The sequence below is a fragment of the Manis javanica genome, chromosome 2, assembly GCF_040802235.1.
Source record: "Manis javanica isolate MJ-LG chromosome 2, MJ_LKY, whole genome shotgun sequence".
In the NCBI taxonomy this organism is placed as follows: Eukaryota; Metazoa; Chordata; class Mammalia; order Pholidota; family Manidae; genus Manis; species Manis javanica.
The window spans coordinates 80,718,093-80,736,259 of NC_133157.1; the positions used below are offsets into that span (position 1 = coordinate 80,718,093).

Genomic DNA, 18,167 nt, shown 5'->3' on the forward strand with positions numbered 1-18,167 from the left:
GACCTACATTCTTTATCATGGGGTTTTTGAGGATGAAGAGAACTGCTGTACATGACATTCTTAGACCAGCAAGTGGTCAGCACTCAATTGATATGAACTGTCATCATCATGCTCATCCTCATCTGTATATAGGGAGAAATTAGCAAGGTCATAACCACCCTCCCTTCCTTTCTCCAGGTATACGCTGTCGTTGTGATTGCCTCTGTGGTGGGATTCTGTCTGCTGGTAATGCTGTTTCTGCTGAAGTTGGCAAGACACTCCAAGTTTGGCATGAAAGGTAAGAAGGGTCATGTTTATTTTACTTCTTATGTGGAATCATTTTTGGCTTATGACTAATGCTAATTACCACTAAAGAAGGAAGCAGCTAGATTAACGATGATTAAGTTTAAGGCTGAAAAAAATAGCAACAAGAGGATATGATACTACAAATCAAGGCAGAGCAAAATAATGTTGATTACTCAGCACTACCCACTTTTCCATGAGGACTGTTGTCTCAGAAGACATTGAACTGGTTTCCTGAGTATCAACTGACTAATAATGAGGTAGGCAAAGAGAGCCTGAGTTTTCCTTGTGTTCCAGAAAGGCAGGGGAGGCCCCGTGGAAGGAGGCTCATTAAGGACACGTGTATTTTATGCAGAAAGGTCCTTTCTGCTGTACATTTGGCTTCCAGACCTTCTGTGGTATGTGTGTGTTGCCATGACTTTTCAGATTCTCACCTTTTGAAATTTGAACAGCATTGGAAATGAAAATAAGAACAGCCATTGGCCATACATTAAAGCTTTGCAAACAAGTGGCTCCTTGTTTTAATGGAAAAATCCTCAGTGCTCAATGAAAAATTAGAGACTATGTTGCCCAAGAATAGATCATTGGTCTCTTTTAGAGGATTAAAAATTCATTTTCTGGGGAAAACTTGTTTAAATGTTCTTGATATGTAAATAGCCAAGTTTCAGTGATTTGAAAGCATTGCTCAGAGGTGTAAACTTACATATTGACTAATATGTCATTGTTGAATTTTGTGTGGTCTCTTATAAATAGACACTAGCTTGGGAAAGCTGCAAAGAAAATTTAGTGGTGTCTTAGTTGTGTTGGAGAAAAAGTCCTGGTGGGTTATCTTGATCTGAATGGTTCATTACAGTCACTATTAATGTTGTTAACTTTCTTGGAAGTGATGTTTCAGTAGCAGTCAGTTGTCCAGTGTACACTGGGCTCTGGGGTGGATTAGATCTATTTCTGACAAAGTTTTCTCCTCTCCCTTTGTTGGTGCCCATGACTGAAATTCCTAAACTCAAAACCCATAGGGAGAAATAGTGGTAAGTTGGGCCTTAAAAATTCCCAGATTTCCTTCTATCCTTGACATTCTTTTAGAGGAGGAAATATCTCCCTCCCATTATAAATAAGACTTGGGAGGGGACTATACTACAGCAGTTTTAATCCTACATGGTGGTTCACAGACTTGACTTTGCATAGGAAACTCCTAGAAGGCTTATGAAAACACAGGTTTCTGGGCCACCCCTCAACTTTCTGGTTTAATAGGTCTGAGGTAGGCCTGAAACTTGGCATTTCTAACAATTTCCAAGGGACACTGATGCTATTCTTGGCCATGCATTCTTGGAGAACCACTGTTGTATGGGGTCTCTTTCTACCTGATGTGTTTCTGAGTGTGGTAAGATGTGGGAGAGGCGTTGCAAACTAAACTCACCTGTTGCTTTGCAGATCTTTCTGGGGCCCCATGTTTTGCTGGTACCCAGGTCCGGGATGGGCTGCTACCCTTTGTGTGCCAGCCACCGGCCATAACATTTTGCTTTTCTCATTCTGATCAGGTGCTTTCTTTGCTTGGAGGCACGTGGAGTGAATGTCCCCAGGTAGAGGTTTTGCAGGACAGAGCCAGATCCTATCACACTATCACTTTCCTGTCTGGGTGGGTTAGTTTGAGCTCTTTCATCTCATGGGCTCTTTAGAGAGATGATATGTCCAGGTCCTTCTGTGAGCTCAGCAAAACACTGGGGACCTTTGGAGCAATATTTAGGAGCCACTCTTTACCCTAGCTTTGTGTTAGAAAAATGACTGTAAATGTTAACAACATGCTCTCTAGTGCAGTGATGGAGAAGTAAAGGTAGACATGTTTCAGAGTCTCTATTTCATAGAGACTCTGGCTCTAAGACTGAAATAGTATTTTATTTGGATAATTTAGGGGTGATTACTGCTAAATTGCCTTCATTTTCTGAGTATAATCTGAGCGTACCCTTAATGAATCGTAAGAAAGATTTTGATGAACTTTGTCACAGAGCCAGCAAATAATTTTCCTGAGCTGTTATTACTACATCGTGTGTTTCACTCCCTCACTTCTAAACATAAATAAAATTGTTTAAAAAAATTTGTCTTGGAGACTCATTTTCTTGTTTAGAAAAGCTATTTTTAGCTACACATCTCTCTGTGACATGGTTCGAACAGAACAGGCCTAAGTTGAGGTTATTGTTCTACTAGTCAGGTGCTGAGTTGATTGTTCTGTGGAATCTAGAGGATAAGATGTCTCTCATCTAATGAAACCACATAAAAAGTGGTGTTTAAAAATTAATGCAAGTTAATGTACTTTAAATGCTATTGGAGCTGGGATCACTGCTGAAAAAACATATGTCTTAAAAGGAGAAGAATATGTAAAAACACTATAATACTTCCTGAAGTAACCAGGAAATATGTCAGTTGTGATTTCTGAGTAACCAGTGTATGTCTTGTGTAGCCTGGGCTAGCGCCAGTGGGTAGTTCCATGTACTCGGCCAGTGGCTAATGTGCATATGAGCTATTTTCAATGCCATTCTTGTCCTCAGAAGCACTTCTGGCAGATTCTGCCCTGACTCATATTCCTTGTTCTGGGGGCAACCGGCCCACCCGTAGATGTTTATAGCTTTCGGCCCATCCCTGGCATTATACACTTGAGTGATGAGCATCATCTGTTTTAATCCATAGTAGAAGCCTTGGGATTTTAAACTACAGTTTAATACTGTTGATACGAAGAGCCCAGGTAATGCAAACCAGAGACCTCTTAAAATCCTCTTGCCACTGAATACAGGGCAACTCCAGTTTTATGGGCTGATCTGACACACCAAGCATTATTGGATGGCATTGCTTCCATGGAAATGTGTCTCTAAATTCCAAATGGGGGATTAAAGCTATATTTTAGAATACAACCAGTGAACATAGGTGTGTCTTTTGGAGGTGGGTCTATGTTACTATAAACTTCAGAGGATTTCTTTCTCTACTCTATCAGTTCACCCTAACCAAACACTGATGGTGCAATCTTGAATGTGTGTAGCTTCCGACTGTGAGCTCCATGGTGATGGAGTTCATATGAACCTTGTTCATCATTATTTATTCAGGGCCAAGACCAAAGTTGGCACTCAGTAATTACTAATTGGCTGAATGAATGATCACAGAGAATTTGGTAATTGGAAATTGATAGTTGGAAATAGTTAATATTTGGAGGACAGCTCCTTTGTGAGTGGGTGAAGAGAGATATTGGAGCATTTGTATATTTCTAAAGGAGTCAAAGCCCCCTACTCTTTCCAACTATTCCAGATAAGTAATAGCCATAGGCAGATCATTTTGTCCTAGTTTCATCTAAGGATATGGAGATTTTCACACACTGTCTTAAACAATTATTGTTGCTTTAAGTTTAGGGTTCACTTGGACTTTGCATTTTGCACACAGGCACCTCCAGTTTCTGCCTCTCTGCCTTTGAATGTATGGCCTCAGGACTATGTGCCTTTGTCCAGCTCTGAAGCTGGCAGAAGTGCCAGATGGTGGCTTCTATCTTGGTGTTAAACTAGAGTTTAGCCTTCATTACAGCTTGATATATTTTGAACCTCTTGTCACTAATGTGCAATAGATTACCTGTCACTTCTCAATAAAGATGCCAAGAGGTAGAATTTACTGGTCAGCTTTTGCCTGCTCGTATCTGTGCCTTTATACTGCCCTGTTGTTTTTGGTTGAAAATCTAGCTAGCATAGTTGCACAAGCTCTGAATAAAGCCCCTCTGCTAGTTCCTGGACACCTGCACAGGGATTATTCATACATGTGTTTAGCACATATGCATAACATGTATAACAAGTCTACCTAAATCTATGTCTATATCGATAGCCCTATACATAAATACACAATTTTATCCCTTTTCTTTAAGGCTGCCTCTGATTTGTTTGAATTTTAATTTTCCCTTAACTAGGGCTCAAAGACTTTTCCAGAGCAGTTTTATTGCCAAAGGAACAGGCAGCCAGGCCACTGAATGCTCTTACTTGTGTAGTGACTTGTGTTTAGTTCTCTCATTGCTTCCTGGTTCCCTTTTTTCACTGAAGATGTACAAGTGCATGTGAAGGGGAGGTGGAAGCATCTAGAGGCACAAGGGCTGCCAAGTCTCCCAAGAGTGCTCCATGTTGGGAGCCCTGCCTGATGGCATGGATGGCTTACAGGGCAGGGAAAAATGTAAGGGAGCCAGAAGGGTGGAGGGGGTTTGGCATGCGTCACACTGGTGGAGGAGAGTTGTGGCCATTGGCTTTGTGCTGCTTGTACCTCCTGATGGAAGTCCATATGTGATATTTATTCCCTAAATACTGATGCATCCTTTGTCCTTCAAGAGTAAATACCTAACCAACCTGAAGAGACCCTCAGGAGGAACTGGGATAGGAAAGCTTTCCTCTCATTCAGTGTTGACAGCGTGCATATTCCTCTGCAACCTAATGTCCTTGCAGGGAAACTGCTGACTTGCACTCATTCCTACTATATGAGCTGCAGATATTTCCCATCAGTTACTGACTGAAGTACTACACTGCTTCAGAATCGAGAGCCAGGTTTTCTTAGTTCCAGATTCAAGGTCTGCCGTTTAAGTTTATCCTCGTATAAATGATCTTCTAAATGTCTTTCAACAGCAACCAAAAATTTTGTTATTTAAAAATAATCATAAACATAGTGGGGCCAGATCTTAAGAGGTTGAAGGTTAAAGCCTTTTATATGTGCTGAAAACAATTCTGGAAACTTAGGAGGTTGAGCTTAACAGATACTTGGATCAACTTTTAAAAGAGGGGAAAATGTGACTGAAAGCCAGAAACACAGTGGTAGAAACATCTGTAAGCAGAAACTTTTCCATATGCACCCCCCAAATTATTTTTTAAATACAAATAACATAAAAAAAACAGTAATGCATGAATGCATTCTTGTTTTTCCCAATTTTAAGTAGTTCAGAAATGTATAGAGCGACACTTGACTCTCCTCTCTCGTTACCAGTTCCGCTCCTAGGAGTAACCCTCTGTCATCATCCACAATACATATATTATGTAAATAACAAAATATGTAGCTCCACCTATTATGTAGATAATCAAATCTACTCATCTGTGGTTCATAAAGAAATTATAATGCCAATCTTGCACTGCATCTTTTTTAAGGTAACAATTTGCCTTGTAGATCTGTTTGTATCTGTGCCTCTGAGTCTACCGCATTCTATTTTATAGTGTTTCTGAAGTAGTCTGGTATCAGGCTACTTGAGTCTGAATCCTGGGTCTGCCCATTACAAGCTGAGTGACTTTGGGCAAGTTTCTCATCCTCCCTTGCCTCAGTATTTCCATCTGTAATGAGGCATCTCATAGGCTTGTTATAAAACAAACTGAATTTATATACATGAAACATTTGGGAAAGTTCCTGGCATTTAGTAATTGCTATACACAAATACTTACTGTTGTTGTTATTATTGAGGAATTGTGATTTATTTTCTTCTTTTAATGGATGTTTGTGTCTTTACCAAGTTTTCAGAAATGTATTTCAAATTATGCCTTTCATGTAAAGATAGAGATTTAGAAATGGATTGCTGACAGACATGGTGTGTATATTTTAAATCCTCCTTATCAGTTATTATCAATTTTTGTATTTTTGCCAACTGAGTTAAAATAATATTCTGATTAATCATAAAGTTAATAAGCATCTTTATCAGAGGCAGAGTAAGAAGAAATGTGTATTTTTACTTGTTGACTGGCAGACTTTATAAATCATATATATCAATCTTTTATTAGACATAGATACTGCTTATATTTTCTTTTAGTCTTTTTTAAATAGTGGCTTTTGGCAAACAAAAGGCATTACTTTTTTATAGATGTAAATCTGTCTTTTTCATCTAAGATTTGTGTCTTACTTAGGAAGTCTTCTCCCTGAAGTTGTAAACATACGTTAATATTTCTTCCCCTAGTTTTACTCTGTGTATGTGTGTGTTTTAATTTAGTTCTTTAATCTTTTTGAATTTTTTAAACTCGGTGTGAAGTACTCCATTTTTTTCAGAGATATATAGAATAAAGATATTTGAACAAATTTTAGTGTGACATTTTCAGAGAGTCCAATGGTACTATTCTAAGTTTCTGGAATCAAAAAGCGCCTAATAAAACAAAAAGAAATTTTGAAGAACTAAACTATTAACTCTTTTGTAAAGTAAGTAATGAACTCTGTTGGTTCTTTTATAATATATGGGAATATACATCTCACAAAATATTATCAGGTAATGTAGGTTTTCACTGGAACCTTACTCTACTCTCTACTCCCAGCTTCATATTGAGCTCCCAGTATATCTTAGTGCTTTCTTAGTAGAGAACAAAATATATCAGTAACAATAAATCCTTGGAAATTTCAGAAAAGACAGTCAGTTGGAAGAGTTACTGAGTGATTTGACAAACTGGAAATTTATTGAAAGAAAAGAATTAGTTTAGTCATTCCTTTCTTGTCATGTGAAGATGGTGTCCAAAGATTTCCCCACGCGTCTGTGAGATGAAGACCTACCTTCCAAACTTTATATCTTTTAGGACCAAGATTTGGGTATGTCCATGTGAGGGCATGCTTATTCTTGGCAGCGTATCAAAAATGAGTGTTGAACTTTTAGGGTCTGGCTAGGGCAGGCAAGACAGGAAGCAGAAATAGTGCATTTCTCCCCTCAGCCTCCCAAGTGCACTGACCTTGAACTTATAGAATTCCCTGTCTTCCCTGGGCATCCCCTAAGGCCAGGGCGATCTGGGGGAGGGCCAAGGTCTGCCTGGAAGCACAGAGTGTGTGCAGTGCTGTTTAGGGACTTTCAACATGAAAAGTTTCCCCAGAAGGTAAACGGTCCCTGAGAAAATGAGATTTTTGTGAGGAAAAATCTCTGAGGAAAACTAGGTAACGTGAGGAACAATTGTTACCCATTCTTTGGTTCTCTATAAGTCTGTGGAGGACTCACTTTGACCCTCTCACCCAGATCACAGCATCCCTGAAAGGGATCTTTCCAGATCAGGCAGGCTGCTGGTGCTCGCCTTTTCTCCTTCATCTCTCTTACTTTTTTGCCTTTTATTTTTGTCCCTGCCATTTTGTCCTTCCGCATCCCTGGGCTTCCTGATTTTGAATTCTTCCCTCTTTCTTTTGGTTTTCTTCCTCCTCATTCCTAGTATCTGATTTTGGTGGACAAGCTTTTCAGAACTTACAAAGAAGTCAGATAATAACTTGGCTTCAATTTTAACATATGCTTTGATTTTATTGTACTCTACTTTGGGCAAGAGTACTGAATGACTATGGGAATTAATTTAGCTGGAAATCAGCAGAAGTGTTGTCATGTGGCACTTTGGAAGGCAGCCGATTTGAGTACTGCACATCCTTCGTTGTTTGTATATTGTTAAGTCTTAAGTCTTCAAACCTAAGAGCATGTAGGGATCTAATACTGCAGACTTGCAAATCACCCAGGCCTGGGTTCAAATCCCAGATTTCCCACCTGCTAACCATGATTTTGCGGAAGTTTTTCAACTCGCTAAATCTTAGATTCTTCTTTGGTAAAAGGAGAGAATAATCTCCCATCTCTCAGGGGCTTAGTGCTTAGTACTAAATCAGTGCTTAGTTTAGTGTCTGGCTTATTGAGCTAATTCCGTAAGAGGTAGTTATTTATCACATTTATATTACAGTAATAAATCATTAAGGAAAAAAGTGTTTGGAGAGGGTCCTCTCTGAGTTTATACTTTGTCTGAATCGCAGAAAAATGTCCCAGATGTGTACTGTGCATATCAATGTTTTAAGGTTTATTAGTTGACATTATAGAAAAATTGTAATTCTAATGTGTCCTGTATGAGCATGTATTACAAATATAAAGTTGCTGAAACATAAGTTTATTTTAAGCCCTTCAGCCCTTAAAGACACTACATGTGAGTCATTGCAAATTCTCAATTTTGGTGTCCTTTGAACAATTCATCTGTTTAAATTGTTTTGAGGTTTATGAGAAATATGTTTTATTGATTGATTTGGTATGTAGATTTTACGAGTTTCATTTGGGAGGAGCACTTACTGTGGGGAAGAGGCAGAAAGGTCAGGCAAGGGTGGGATAGGGAAAAGGGCCCTCGTTCCCCCAATAACCATTAGCTTAAATCTAGAAACATGAGCTCCTGGAGTTGCCTGCCTGAATGTGCTTCTCTTTTGCATGGAAGGAATTGCAACTGCTAAAATGGTTTCCTTTAACAAAAATTGGCTTTAATTTTTTATGTCTTTACATCCTGCAAGAGCTGTAAAAAGGGATTCTGGAGCAAATGACTTCTTCCTTATACAGCTGATTGTCATTCATATTATTACATCCATAGACTGAGACCCTGCATTTCCTGTGAGAGGTGCCAAGGCTTAGGCAGGCAAGTGGTGGTAGAAGATTGCTTTTACTCAAGGTATCAGCAAAAGTAGAAATCATTGGCTTCTTCTGTGATCAGGTGGGAGCTTTAGTGATCTGAACACAGAGAGAAGAGAGAGATTGAAAGAGAATGGGAAAGAGTGTGTTGTACTTCCATTTTACTTCTTTATATATATCTTTAGTAAGAGATTCATATCCTGAACTGAACACACAAGAGTCATCTCAGCCTCAACTAAGGATAGTGGAAGGGAGGAAGGGGTCTTGAGTTCAGGTGTGGGAGTGGAGAATGCTGAAAATGAGGTGTGGTTTCTATTTACAGTTGTGCTTCTCAACTTCAGTGGTCCTGGCAAGACCTGACTGCAGTCAGCCACCCAACTGAGCCTTTCCCACACTTACTTCCTGAATCATTTGCAAAATAAAATTGTGTGCATGCACAGAAATAACAGTCCAGGACCAAAAGGCATCTCAGGGTCACTTCCAGCTTTTTAATATCTGCCATCCTGATACAAAACATTCAAAACAATCCACACTCACTAGAAGTGTCTACCATGTGCTTCTGATGATGTCCTTGATTATTCTGGTCTGTAATAATACAGTCATTTTTTTTCTCTACTATGGAAACACAGTCTCCTTACTATTAACATAAGGCATATTGTATCGGTATGGTGATCTCAGACAGTTACAGGCCATCAAGTCAGGGTGTCTCACTCTCCTCCTCATTTCCTCCAGCTGCATTTTGGTTTATGGGCCTGGTGGAGTGTGTGCCTCAGGGATTATGAAGTGCCACTGCGTGGAAGGGCATATCTGTGGCATTGGTGGTCATTCTCTGTGTGGTAGCTGCTGCCCATCCTTCCACTTGTCCTCAGCAGCCAATCTGAGCAAGTCACAGATCTGCCATCTTGTGTTCTTAGCCAGGTTCCACCACCCTCACATGCCTTTCTATAAGGGTATGCTTGACACTTTGGGGACACAGGAAATGCTATGAAACTGACCCTTGCGCTCTCTGCCTGGATACATGGTGGTCTTCCGACTTTATCACTGTCATGTCCTTATAGGCTTGGGAGTACTCTCACTTTCTGGCCCCCTTCTCATGTCATCTCAGAAAGATGGACTCAGGGTTCTTCTTCTTTTGAATCTCTAATCCTGACTAGAGGTTATAGATTGATTTGGTATGTGGGTTCCCCAGCTCCTTAGTTCCTGGGGGATAGATTACAGGGTTCCTCCCACCTACATCTAACTTGCTGTCTGCCCCCAGACAGAAAGAAGATGAAAAGCAGTTGCTCTGGGAGGAGGAGGTTTCCCACTCTGGGCAAGTTCATCATGAATTCATTGAGACCGAATAAAGATAAGAGCAATTTGGGGGGTGATTAAAAGGGGTTCATACCATGTTTATTCTCACAGCGGTCACCCAGTTATATACAAGCAGTAAGTCTGAATGTGTTCTCCAGGCTGGCTATATACTCTGCTCCCTAGCGCTGCCGCCCCTGGGTATGCCAGACCAAGTATATACCAGAAACTGAGGAGAGGAGAGAATGGGTGTTTCCTCTCCACCCTCCCCTGGGCTGGTACTCCCATGACTGACTGGCGACTCTGTCACAGGTAAGCATCCTGCCTCTCTCATAAGTAGGCAAAGCAGGCTCCTTTTTATATATAATGGGCACTTTTAATGCCAGGCATGAGTACTGGTCAGAAATTTCCATTTTCTCTACAGTGGTTTTGCCTGATTTCATTTTCTTCCAAATAATTTTTGTCATACATGTGGATCTTGCTTTTCTCTTCATCTTTTTATTAGGAAATTTTCAAATGAAAGAAAGTTGCATATTACAGTGAACATCAAGAATATTACAATGTACAGTCAACACCTAGATTCAACCTTTAATGTTCTGCTGTTTGAAAAAAAAGTTGCATGTCACTTCATTCCTAAAGCCTCCTGTATTTCTTCTAAAACTAAGGACAAAGTATCTCCTAAAAGCACAACTCCAGTATCATTATCACTACACCCAAAAAAGTTAAAACAACTCTGTAATATGGACAATATCTAGTCTACCTTCATATTTTCCCAATTATTCAACAATACCTTTTAGAGCTACTTCTAAGTGTGATATCACAATTTATAAGAAATACCTATTTGGTCATTCAGATGACCAAAATATATTTCTCAGATTTAGTTGATCTTCATCTACAGTTACTGAAAATGCTTAGGAGCAGTAAAGGTGAAATGGTGTCTTATTATGTTAATGGCACTTTTAGACCACCACTCAAGGGGCAGGGGCTGGTTCCCAAGGGGACCAACCCAGTGATTAGAGGGAGGGAACTTTCAGCTCCCAGCCCCTAAGTTTTGGAAGGATAGGGGGCAGGGGGCTGGAGAGTGAGTCAGCCAATGGCCAAGGACTCAGCGAATCATGACTAGGTAATGAAGCCCTCAGAAACACCCACGAAAAGAGCATTTTGCTCCCTTATGCATCCTATCTTGCTTCCTGACTGAGAGAGCTTTCGCACTTGGGTAACCAATGCTTCCACATGCCACCGAGCCAGGCTCTAAGCTCCACGAGGATAGAAGCTCCTTTTTAGGATCTTGCCCTATGCATCTCTTTGGCTATTAACTTGTTTCCTTTATTAAGCTAGTAAACACGTTTTCCTGAGTTCTGTGAGTTGCTCTAGCAAATTAATTGAATCTAAGGGTGAGTTTGTAGGAACCTCTGTTCTGTAGCTGGTCAGTTAAAAGCACAGGTGACAGCCTGGGCCTTGAGACTGGCGCCTGGAGTTGGGGCAGGTGGGGCAAGTTTTGTTGAGGGAGCTCCTTAACCCTGTGAATCTGGGCTGTCTCCAGGCAGATAGCGGCAGAACTGAGTTGAATTCTCAGATACCCTGCTGCTGTTTGAGAATCACTTGTGCCATATGTGGGAAAGCTCCCCACCCCACGCACACACACATTGGAATTGGGTCTGGGAACTTGAATGGACCAATATCCACTCATAGCTCATGCATAGCATTTGGTCATTGTCTATCTTTGGTCCCTTTCAGTCTAGAATGTTGCTGTATTAATTGTTTTTTTCCTCCTGCCATTGACTTTGAAGAAACCAGCCAGTTGTCCTGGGGAATGTCCTTCATTCTGGCAGTGTCTGCTAGTTTCCTAGTGGGATTTTTAACTTGTCATTTATACCTTGTAATTCTTCTGAACTGGGACTTATTTTTCAAGGCTCGATTAGATTCCGGTGAAACGTTCCTGGGTTGAAGACTGTCAGAGAGACGCCCTGCACTTCACATTGCAGCCGTTGGGGAAACACATTGTGTCAAAGTGTTATACTGTTAGTGTTGGACCACTTTTCAAAGGTGTGACCACCATATTTTGTCTTTGTAAATGTAAGTTTCCCTTTGCAATTGGTAGGTAATGATAGAGTGATAGTTTGACACCTAGCAAATATCCTCTTGGCCCCAAACTTGAACCAAATGGGGTTAGTATCCAGTTCTGATCCTTTCTTGAAACAAGTATTTAATTTCCAAGAGTTGCAGAACAGTGTTTTTCTAATTAAATCAGTTCTTCTCCATACTAGCTTCCATTAAAAAAAAAATAAAGAACATTTGGCCTTGACCAAAGATTTCAACTCTTGTAATTTAGTTCTACCTGGATAACGCTTCCTGGAGGCTATGGGTGTTTGGTATTCAGCTGCCTACACTTGAGAAGGTCATAGGGTTACAGAGGAGGTTTATAGTCACATGTTGCACTATCAAATGTATTATTTTATTTCATAAAATATTCTTTATTTTGTGCTTCTCTAAGTCATTGAGCAAAGATAGTGTGGGGATTTTATTTTTTTCCTTATCACGGTTATACATTAAGTAGGTATTGATAAACCTAATTGCTTTAGGATTCCCTTCTGCATCTTTGTGGTTATTGGTAGAATCAAGGATGGTGAGAACTGGCAGTGGGCTTAGGAATCATCCCAAGCCTTTATTACAGAGATGAGGGCACTCGGGCTCAGGGAGCCCAAGCAACGTGCCCAGGTTACATAGCTGGTTTCTGGCACATCCAGGGCCCGATTCCAGGCCTCATGACTCCACCTTATTGTTTTATGCTGTGAGACTAAGAAACATGGTGAGAATCAATAAAACTTGCCTCCGCACCAAGTTCACTGCTTTAGCACTAGTACGCATTGCCGTTAGATGTCACTAGTATGTATTGCCCCTGCTCTTTATTGTCACTGCATGACGGTTTCTCAAAACAGGGGACATAAGTCAGGAGTAACAAGATGGTTTTAGGAGATACTTAAGAGCTAAGATCTTGAATTTTGATAGTTCTATATTTATTTCAATATTTATTAGGAAAAATATGCCTGCCACATTATAAGCTTGATTTCATGATATTATTGTTTAGGATAAGACTTAAGCTAAAAATGTGAAGAACAATATTAAGTAAATAATTTTAATTTCAATTTATAAAAGATGATTTGAATAGGACTATCCTAAGGCGCTGGAAATTTAATATTTAACAGAACAAAGTTTTGGCCTCATGGAACTTAAGCTGGTAGAAAGGAGAGACAAAAATCAGAGAAGGAGATATAAATGTAGTCTATAGGTAAGGCCAATGCTATGAATAAAGTGAAACAAAGTAGGAAGAGGACAGTGAGGGTTTTGCTATTTTTATGCAGTTAAGAAAAGCCTATCTGATGGGATGATATTTGAGCCAAGAGTTGAAGGCAGTGAGGGAGTGAGTGTGTTGGTATCTGATGGAACAGCATTCTAAGCAGAGGGAACAGCAAATGTAAGGGCGTAGAGGCTGGAGCAAGCTCTTGCAGAGGAGGAACAGCAGAGATAGTGTGGCAGGAGGGGAGTGGAGGGTGGGGGTAGGGAGAGCAGTAGGAGAGATCAGAAAGGTGGTAGAAATGCGGCTTATGTAGGGACTTGCATTATGCTTTGCATTTGCATATGTGTAATGTATATATATATACAAGTACATGTGCAAGTATAAAGGCTTTTCTCTGAGTGCAGGATAATGATATAGAAGGTACTCGGATAAGATATAAATTGCGAAAGTGTACTAAATAACTTAAATGTGGGCAACGCTGATGTATTAGTACATTGCATTCATTTCTGTTAAAAAACAGTGAGTGGGGGAAAAGATGTTTGTGAAGAGAGGAGTTCATGATATAAGGATGTGGAGAACATTGCATTTCAGTTTCATGATCAGCATCACTGATTCCCCACTCCTGACATTCATACACAAATGCATACATTTAACACACCCTAAAATGAGGGTTTATAAAGTTTTCTAGTCCACATTCCCCCACTTACACACTCATAGAATGCTCTGGTTGTTAGTTATCACATGATCATGGTCACTGGAGACCAGAAAAGGGTAGGAACCCAGGCTCTGAGTTAAGTTTTGAGTTTTCCTTATGATCCTTCTCATCTTTCCTCTGTTTTCTTTTATGCAGCCCAGTTCACTCCATGGTCTGGGTCATTACACTATAGTTAATTTCATGGCTCATGTAATTTGAGTAAAATTCTCTTCTTGAGATCTCAGTTACCTAGAGAAAAGCACTACTGTTTGAAAACTCAAATGTTGCATTTTCAGAGTGAGCAAAGGCAGTGTGGGAATTCTGTTTTTCCTCATCATGAGGACGAAACATGAAGTGGTGTTCTTTTTGGCTTGAAAGACAAGGCTAGAGCTTAAGGTTTGGCTGCAAGTTTTGAAGCCATGGATTTCCAGAGAGGAAGAGAGCACTTGATTTTTCTGCTTATTATTCTCCTGACAAATTACTGAAAGCACTTTGCCATCCTGTAGTCTGGATTAGTTTTCTTTTGAATTACCGCAAGTGGGTGGGGCTGGAGGAATTCTATAAGCAGACATCCAGATCTACTTAAATGTATTTTTCTATCTAAGCTTTACCCTCTTCTCATTCTTTCTGTGTTTCAGGAAGTATCTGACTGACTACTACCTTTGGGGAACTTCTGTTCCCGTTTTTGTCCTTTCCCCATATCACCTATCCCTCTCCTCTGGCCCTGCATGGTGTGGAGCAGAATCCTCGGCATCTTTTCCCCACAAGACCTGGGATTGGGTTCTTCCCAAGTCTTCATTATTTCCACATCGGTCTTCCCCTTCAAGAACTGCTCAGTAAAACAAATTTATTCTAATCTACTTTCTCACCTGTCACCTAATATGCTTATGGGTTGGCAAATTCAAAGAAACAAACTCATTTATTGCTGAAAAGAAGCATCTTTGAAAAGACAGATCTGCCATGTACGGACCTGCCTAATGAAAACCTAAAAATGGAAAACAGTGGCTGCAGGTTTGGATAATCCCATTCACTGGCAGGGATTCTTGGACAGTATTAATTTTGGTTTGACTTCTCAGCTTCCCTTCTGTTCAGCATCTTATACTACATATCAGATTCTTTTCAATTACAAAAACAATGTCCAGGAAAGCAGAGAATTATAATCAGACTTTGAATTCTCAGAATGCCAACATGCCAAGAGTAAGAGATGCCAGGTCTGAGTAGCTTTGTCCTATCATTTGAGCACTGACTTTAGTTGTAGAAAAAAACTTTTCAATGTTTCACCTTGAAATGATAGTTCATCACAGATAATTTGGTAACTAGTAATGGCTGAGAATTTTCTGTGAGGGAGACCCTCGGTCCTTCTTAGGCTGAATCCTCCCCTCCCCAGTCTCTTCCTCACACCCACATGTATTTTCTCTTCTTTTCCTGAGCCCCTGCAGTGTCTGAGAGTCCCTGAAAGAGAAGCATAGCGCCTTCCTTTGGTGGCAGCCACTGTGGTTACTCAATATTTATTTATTAAAAATTGGAACTTGTATTTAGGTGCAAAAGCTTGCGGCGTCCATTAGTCATCATTGTTATTGGAGGGCCTCTCAGAAATTCTTCATGAATTGTGTTGTAATGTATCTGGTTGCACAGCATCTGTGAGGTATACTGTCCTGTTCTAATTCTAGTCCTCCAGATGTGCTGACATAATTGTTTTAAGTTTTGAACTGCCAAGTAAGAAACACTACTGGAATTTTTATAAAGGGGATATATGTAGGGACACATTCACAACCCTAACAAATTAATTGCATGTGCTATTTAGCAATTATTTTGGTATTTCATGTTTTCATAGTAATTTATAATAATATATTGTTCATCCTTGGGTGACCTTGTTACCTAGTCCACCTACCCGATTGCTTGTCTCCATCAGGGCCCTATGACCTGAAGTCTCAAGGTCAGCCTACTCCCTCTTCAGACGAGGACACAGAGGTATAAGAATTATATTTTTAAATTATGACAATTTATTTAAGTAAAGCAGACTCTTGAATCTCTGTACTACAGATCTGTGTTAACCACAATTTAAATAGCATCCCAGACTCTGAATATCACTGATGGTTAAATGCATGTGCATATGTCAAGGAGCTGCCAGCTTTTCTCTGGGTGTTTGGGGTTGGCCCACCCTCCCCAGTTGCTCCCTTCTGAGGAGGGTCTGTGCCCGCCTGTTAATGGCTGGTTCAGCTTTATTCAGCAGAAAACCACAATGGTAATAGGTGGAGGATGCCTGCGGGCAAACCTTCAAAATTGAGTTTTATACTCTCAGGAAATATTCACTTCAAGCTCAGTTCTTTGTAAACTACTGAAGACAAATGACTGTATGTGCAGTTAAGTGTACATTTGTTGGTGGTGAACCAACTCCAATGATCAGAAGACAGTAAACACAGATATGCTTCTGTGAAATTCTCTTGATTAATATTGCAGATGGTGTCTGTGCTCTGCCCAGCTGCCCTCACATTCCCTCCTCTGGTCCTGCTCACTCATCGTGGCTCCTGTGTGCATTTGCTCCTAAGGGCTAGCACCTGGAACCTTGACTTCCTGGAGCCCTTCCTCCACCCCAGCGCTCACACACATGCGTGCAGACACACACACACACACACACACACACACACACACACACACACACACACACACACACACACACACACACACAGATGGAAGTGGCTGGGGGTCGAGGCCTCCATCCCCTCTCCCTTGTCCCCACCTCTGCTGGTGACTGACTGGTGAAGCAGCCTGAAAGCCCACGCATTTGCCTTCAGGCTGGGCCAGCTCCCTGAGGGTAATTCACACGTTCTCGGCAGGATCAGTGGCGTACTTTGCACTCCAGAGAGATCAGGCTGACGCTGAGACTTCAGCCTGAAATTGTCGCCCGGCTTGCCTCCTTCCCTTTCCTGCTTCCCCCTCTCTTGGGAGCCCTTCTTTAATGAATCACTTGCCATGAGCACAGCTCTCTGGGTCTAATTCTGAGCAGCTGACCAAGGACAATACTATCAGTAGGATCTCAAAGAAATTAAATACGTTATTTGATGCTTTTTATCAATATGTTCAAAACGATGCTTTGTTTGCTAATTTGGGCTACATATGTGCCAGTGGCTGATCTTCACATTTAATAAAAAGTGAAGTGAGATATAGGTTATAGTTACCATTTATCATGGGGCAGATTCTTGACACATTTTCTCTGATTTTCAAAATAATTCTGCATTTTAAGGATGAGTTGATTGAAGTCCAGAGACATTTATTAATGTGCCCAAGACACAGAGCTGGTAATGGACAGAACCACTATTCATATCCAAATCTGTCTGGTTTTAATCCTTTAGTTCTTCCAATTGCTGTCCTGCAGCTCTCTTTCTTTCTTGGGGTATTAGAATATCTGTTTCTAGATGCTATCACAGAGGCATTCCAACATCAAAGCTCATGACTTATTAAAATTGGGGGAGACTGTCTCTTTCTTAAGAGATAACAAAATACATTACTAAACACCAAACTTAATTTCCCAGAATGGGAATGATTGGAAGTAATTTCTAATAAGCCCTTGAGTCGAGCCATATAAATCTGTTGTATACAGAGAGAACTTTGTCCAGTCTATGACAGAATCTGGAGGTTCATAGAAACACAAAATTACTGAGGAGGTGCAAACAGGACAGGGCATTAGGATGTGGTTCAAGAGCAGAGGATGGAAGTGGTCACTGTCAGTCCTACGACTGTATTGTACCAGGTTGCTGTTTGAAAATGACTCAAAATGAGTCACTACATCCTGAAAGCCCTAAGACATCTTGCATGAGTACCAGTCTGATCCACAGAGAGACCCTTAAAGAAAAAAATAAGGGGGAAATGGCACTGATGGTATGGCCATCTAAATGGACTTGCTTTTACCATCTGTGCTGAATCTGTTTGAATTATTCATTATGACACCTGCTCTATACATGTGAAAGTTCCAGCAAGAATACACAAAAAACCATACCAGAGACCTTTAAAGTTTCTGAAGGTGATGTCAGCACTTATTACAGATGATAACTGCCCTTTTTCTAGAGTGCTCTCCATCCACCCTTTTCCCTAGCTATTTCTTATCTTTTAAAGGTGAAGCTCAGCCACTGCCTCTTCCAGGAAGCCTTGTCTGACACCATTAGAATAGATAAAGTCCCTTTTTTGTAGATTTGTTATTACTATGAGCAATCATCCAGAAAAATGCGCTGTCC

The 18,167-nt window shown here is 40.5% G+C and overlaps 1 protein-coding gene across 8 annotated transcripts in view; it reads left to right on the forward strand.

Annotated features, from left to right (window-relative positions):
* NTRK2 (neurotrophic receptor tyrosine kinase 2) overlaps positions 1 to 18,167 on the forward strand; it is a 311,589-nt gene that overhangs the window by 68,607 nt on the left and 224,815 nt on the right. For all 8 annotated transcript variants that reach the window (XM_037023528.2, XM_037023531.2, XM_037023529.2 and 5 more), the window contains one exon: positions 178 to 277. In XM_037023528.2, coding sequence (XP_036879423.2) covers positions 178 to 277 — 100 coding nt within the window. The remainder of the gene's footprint in view (positions 1 to 177; positions 278 to 18,167) is intronic.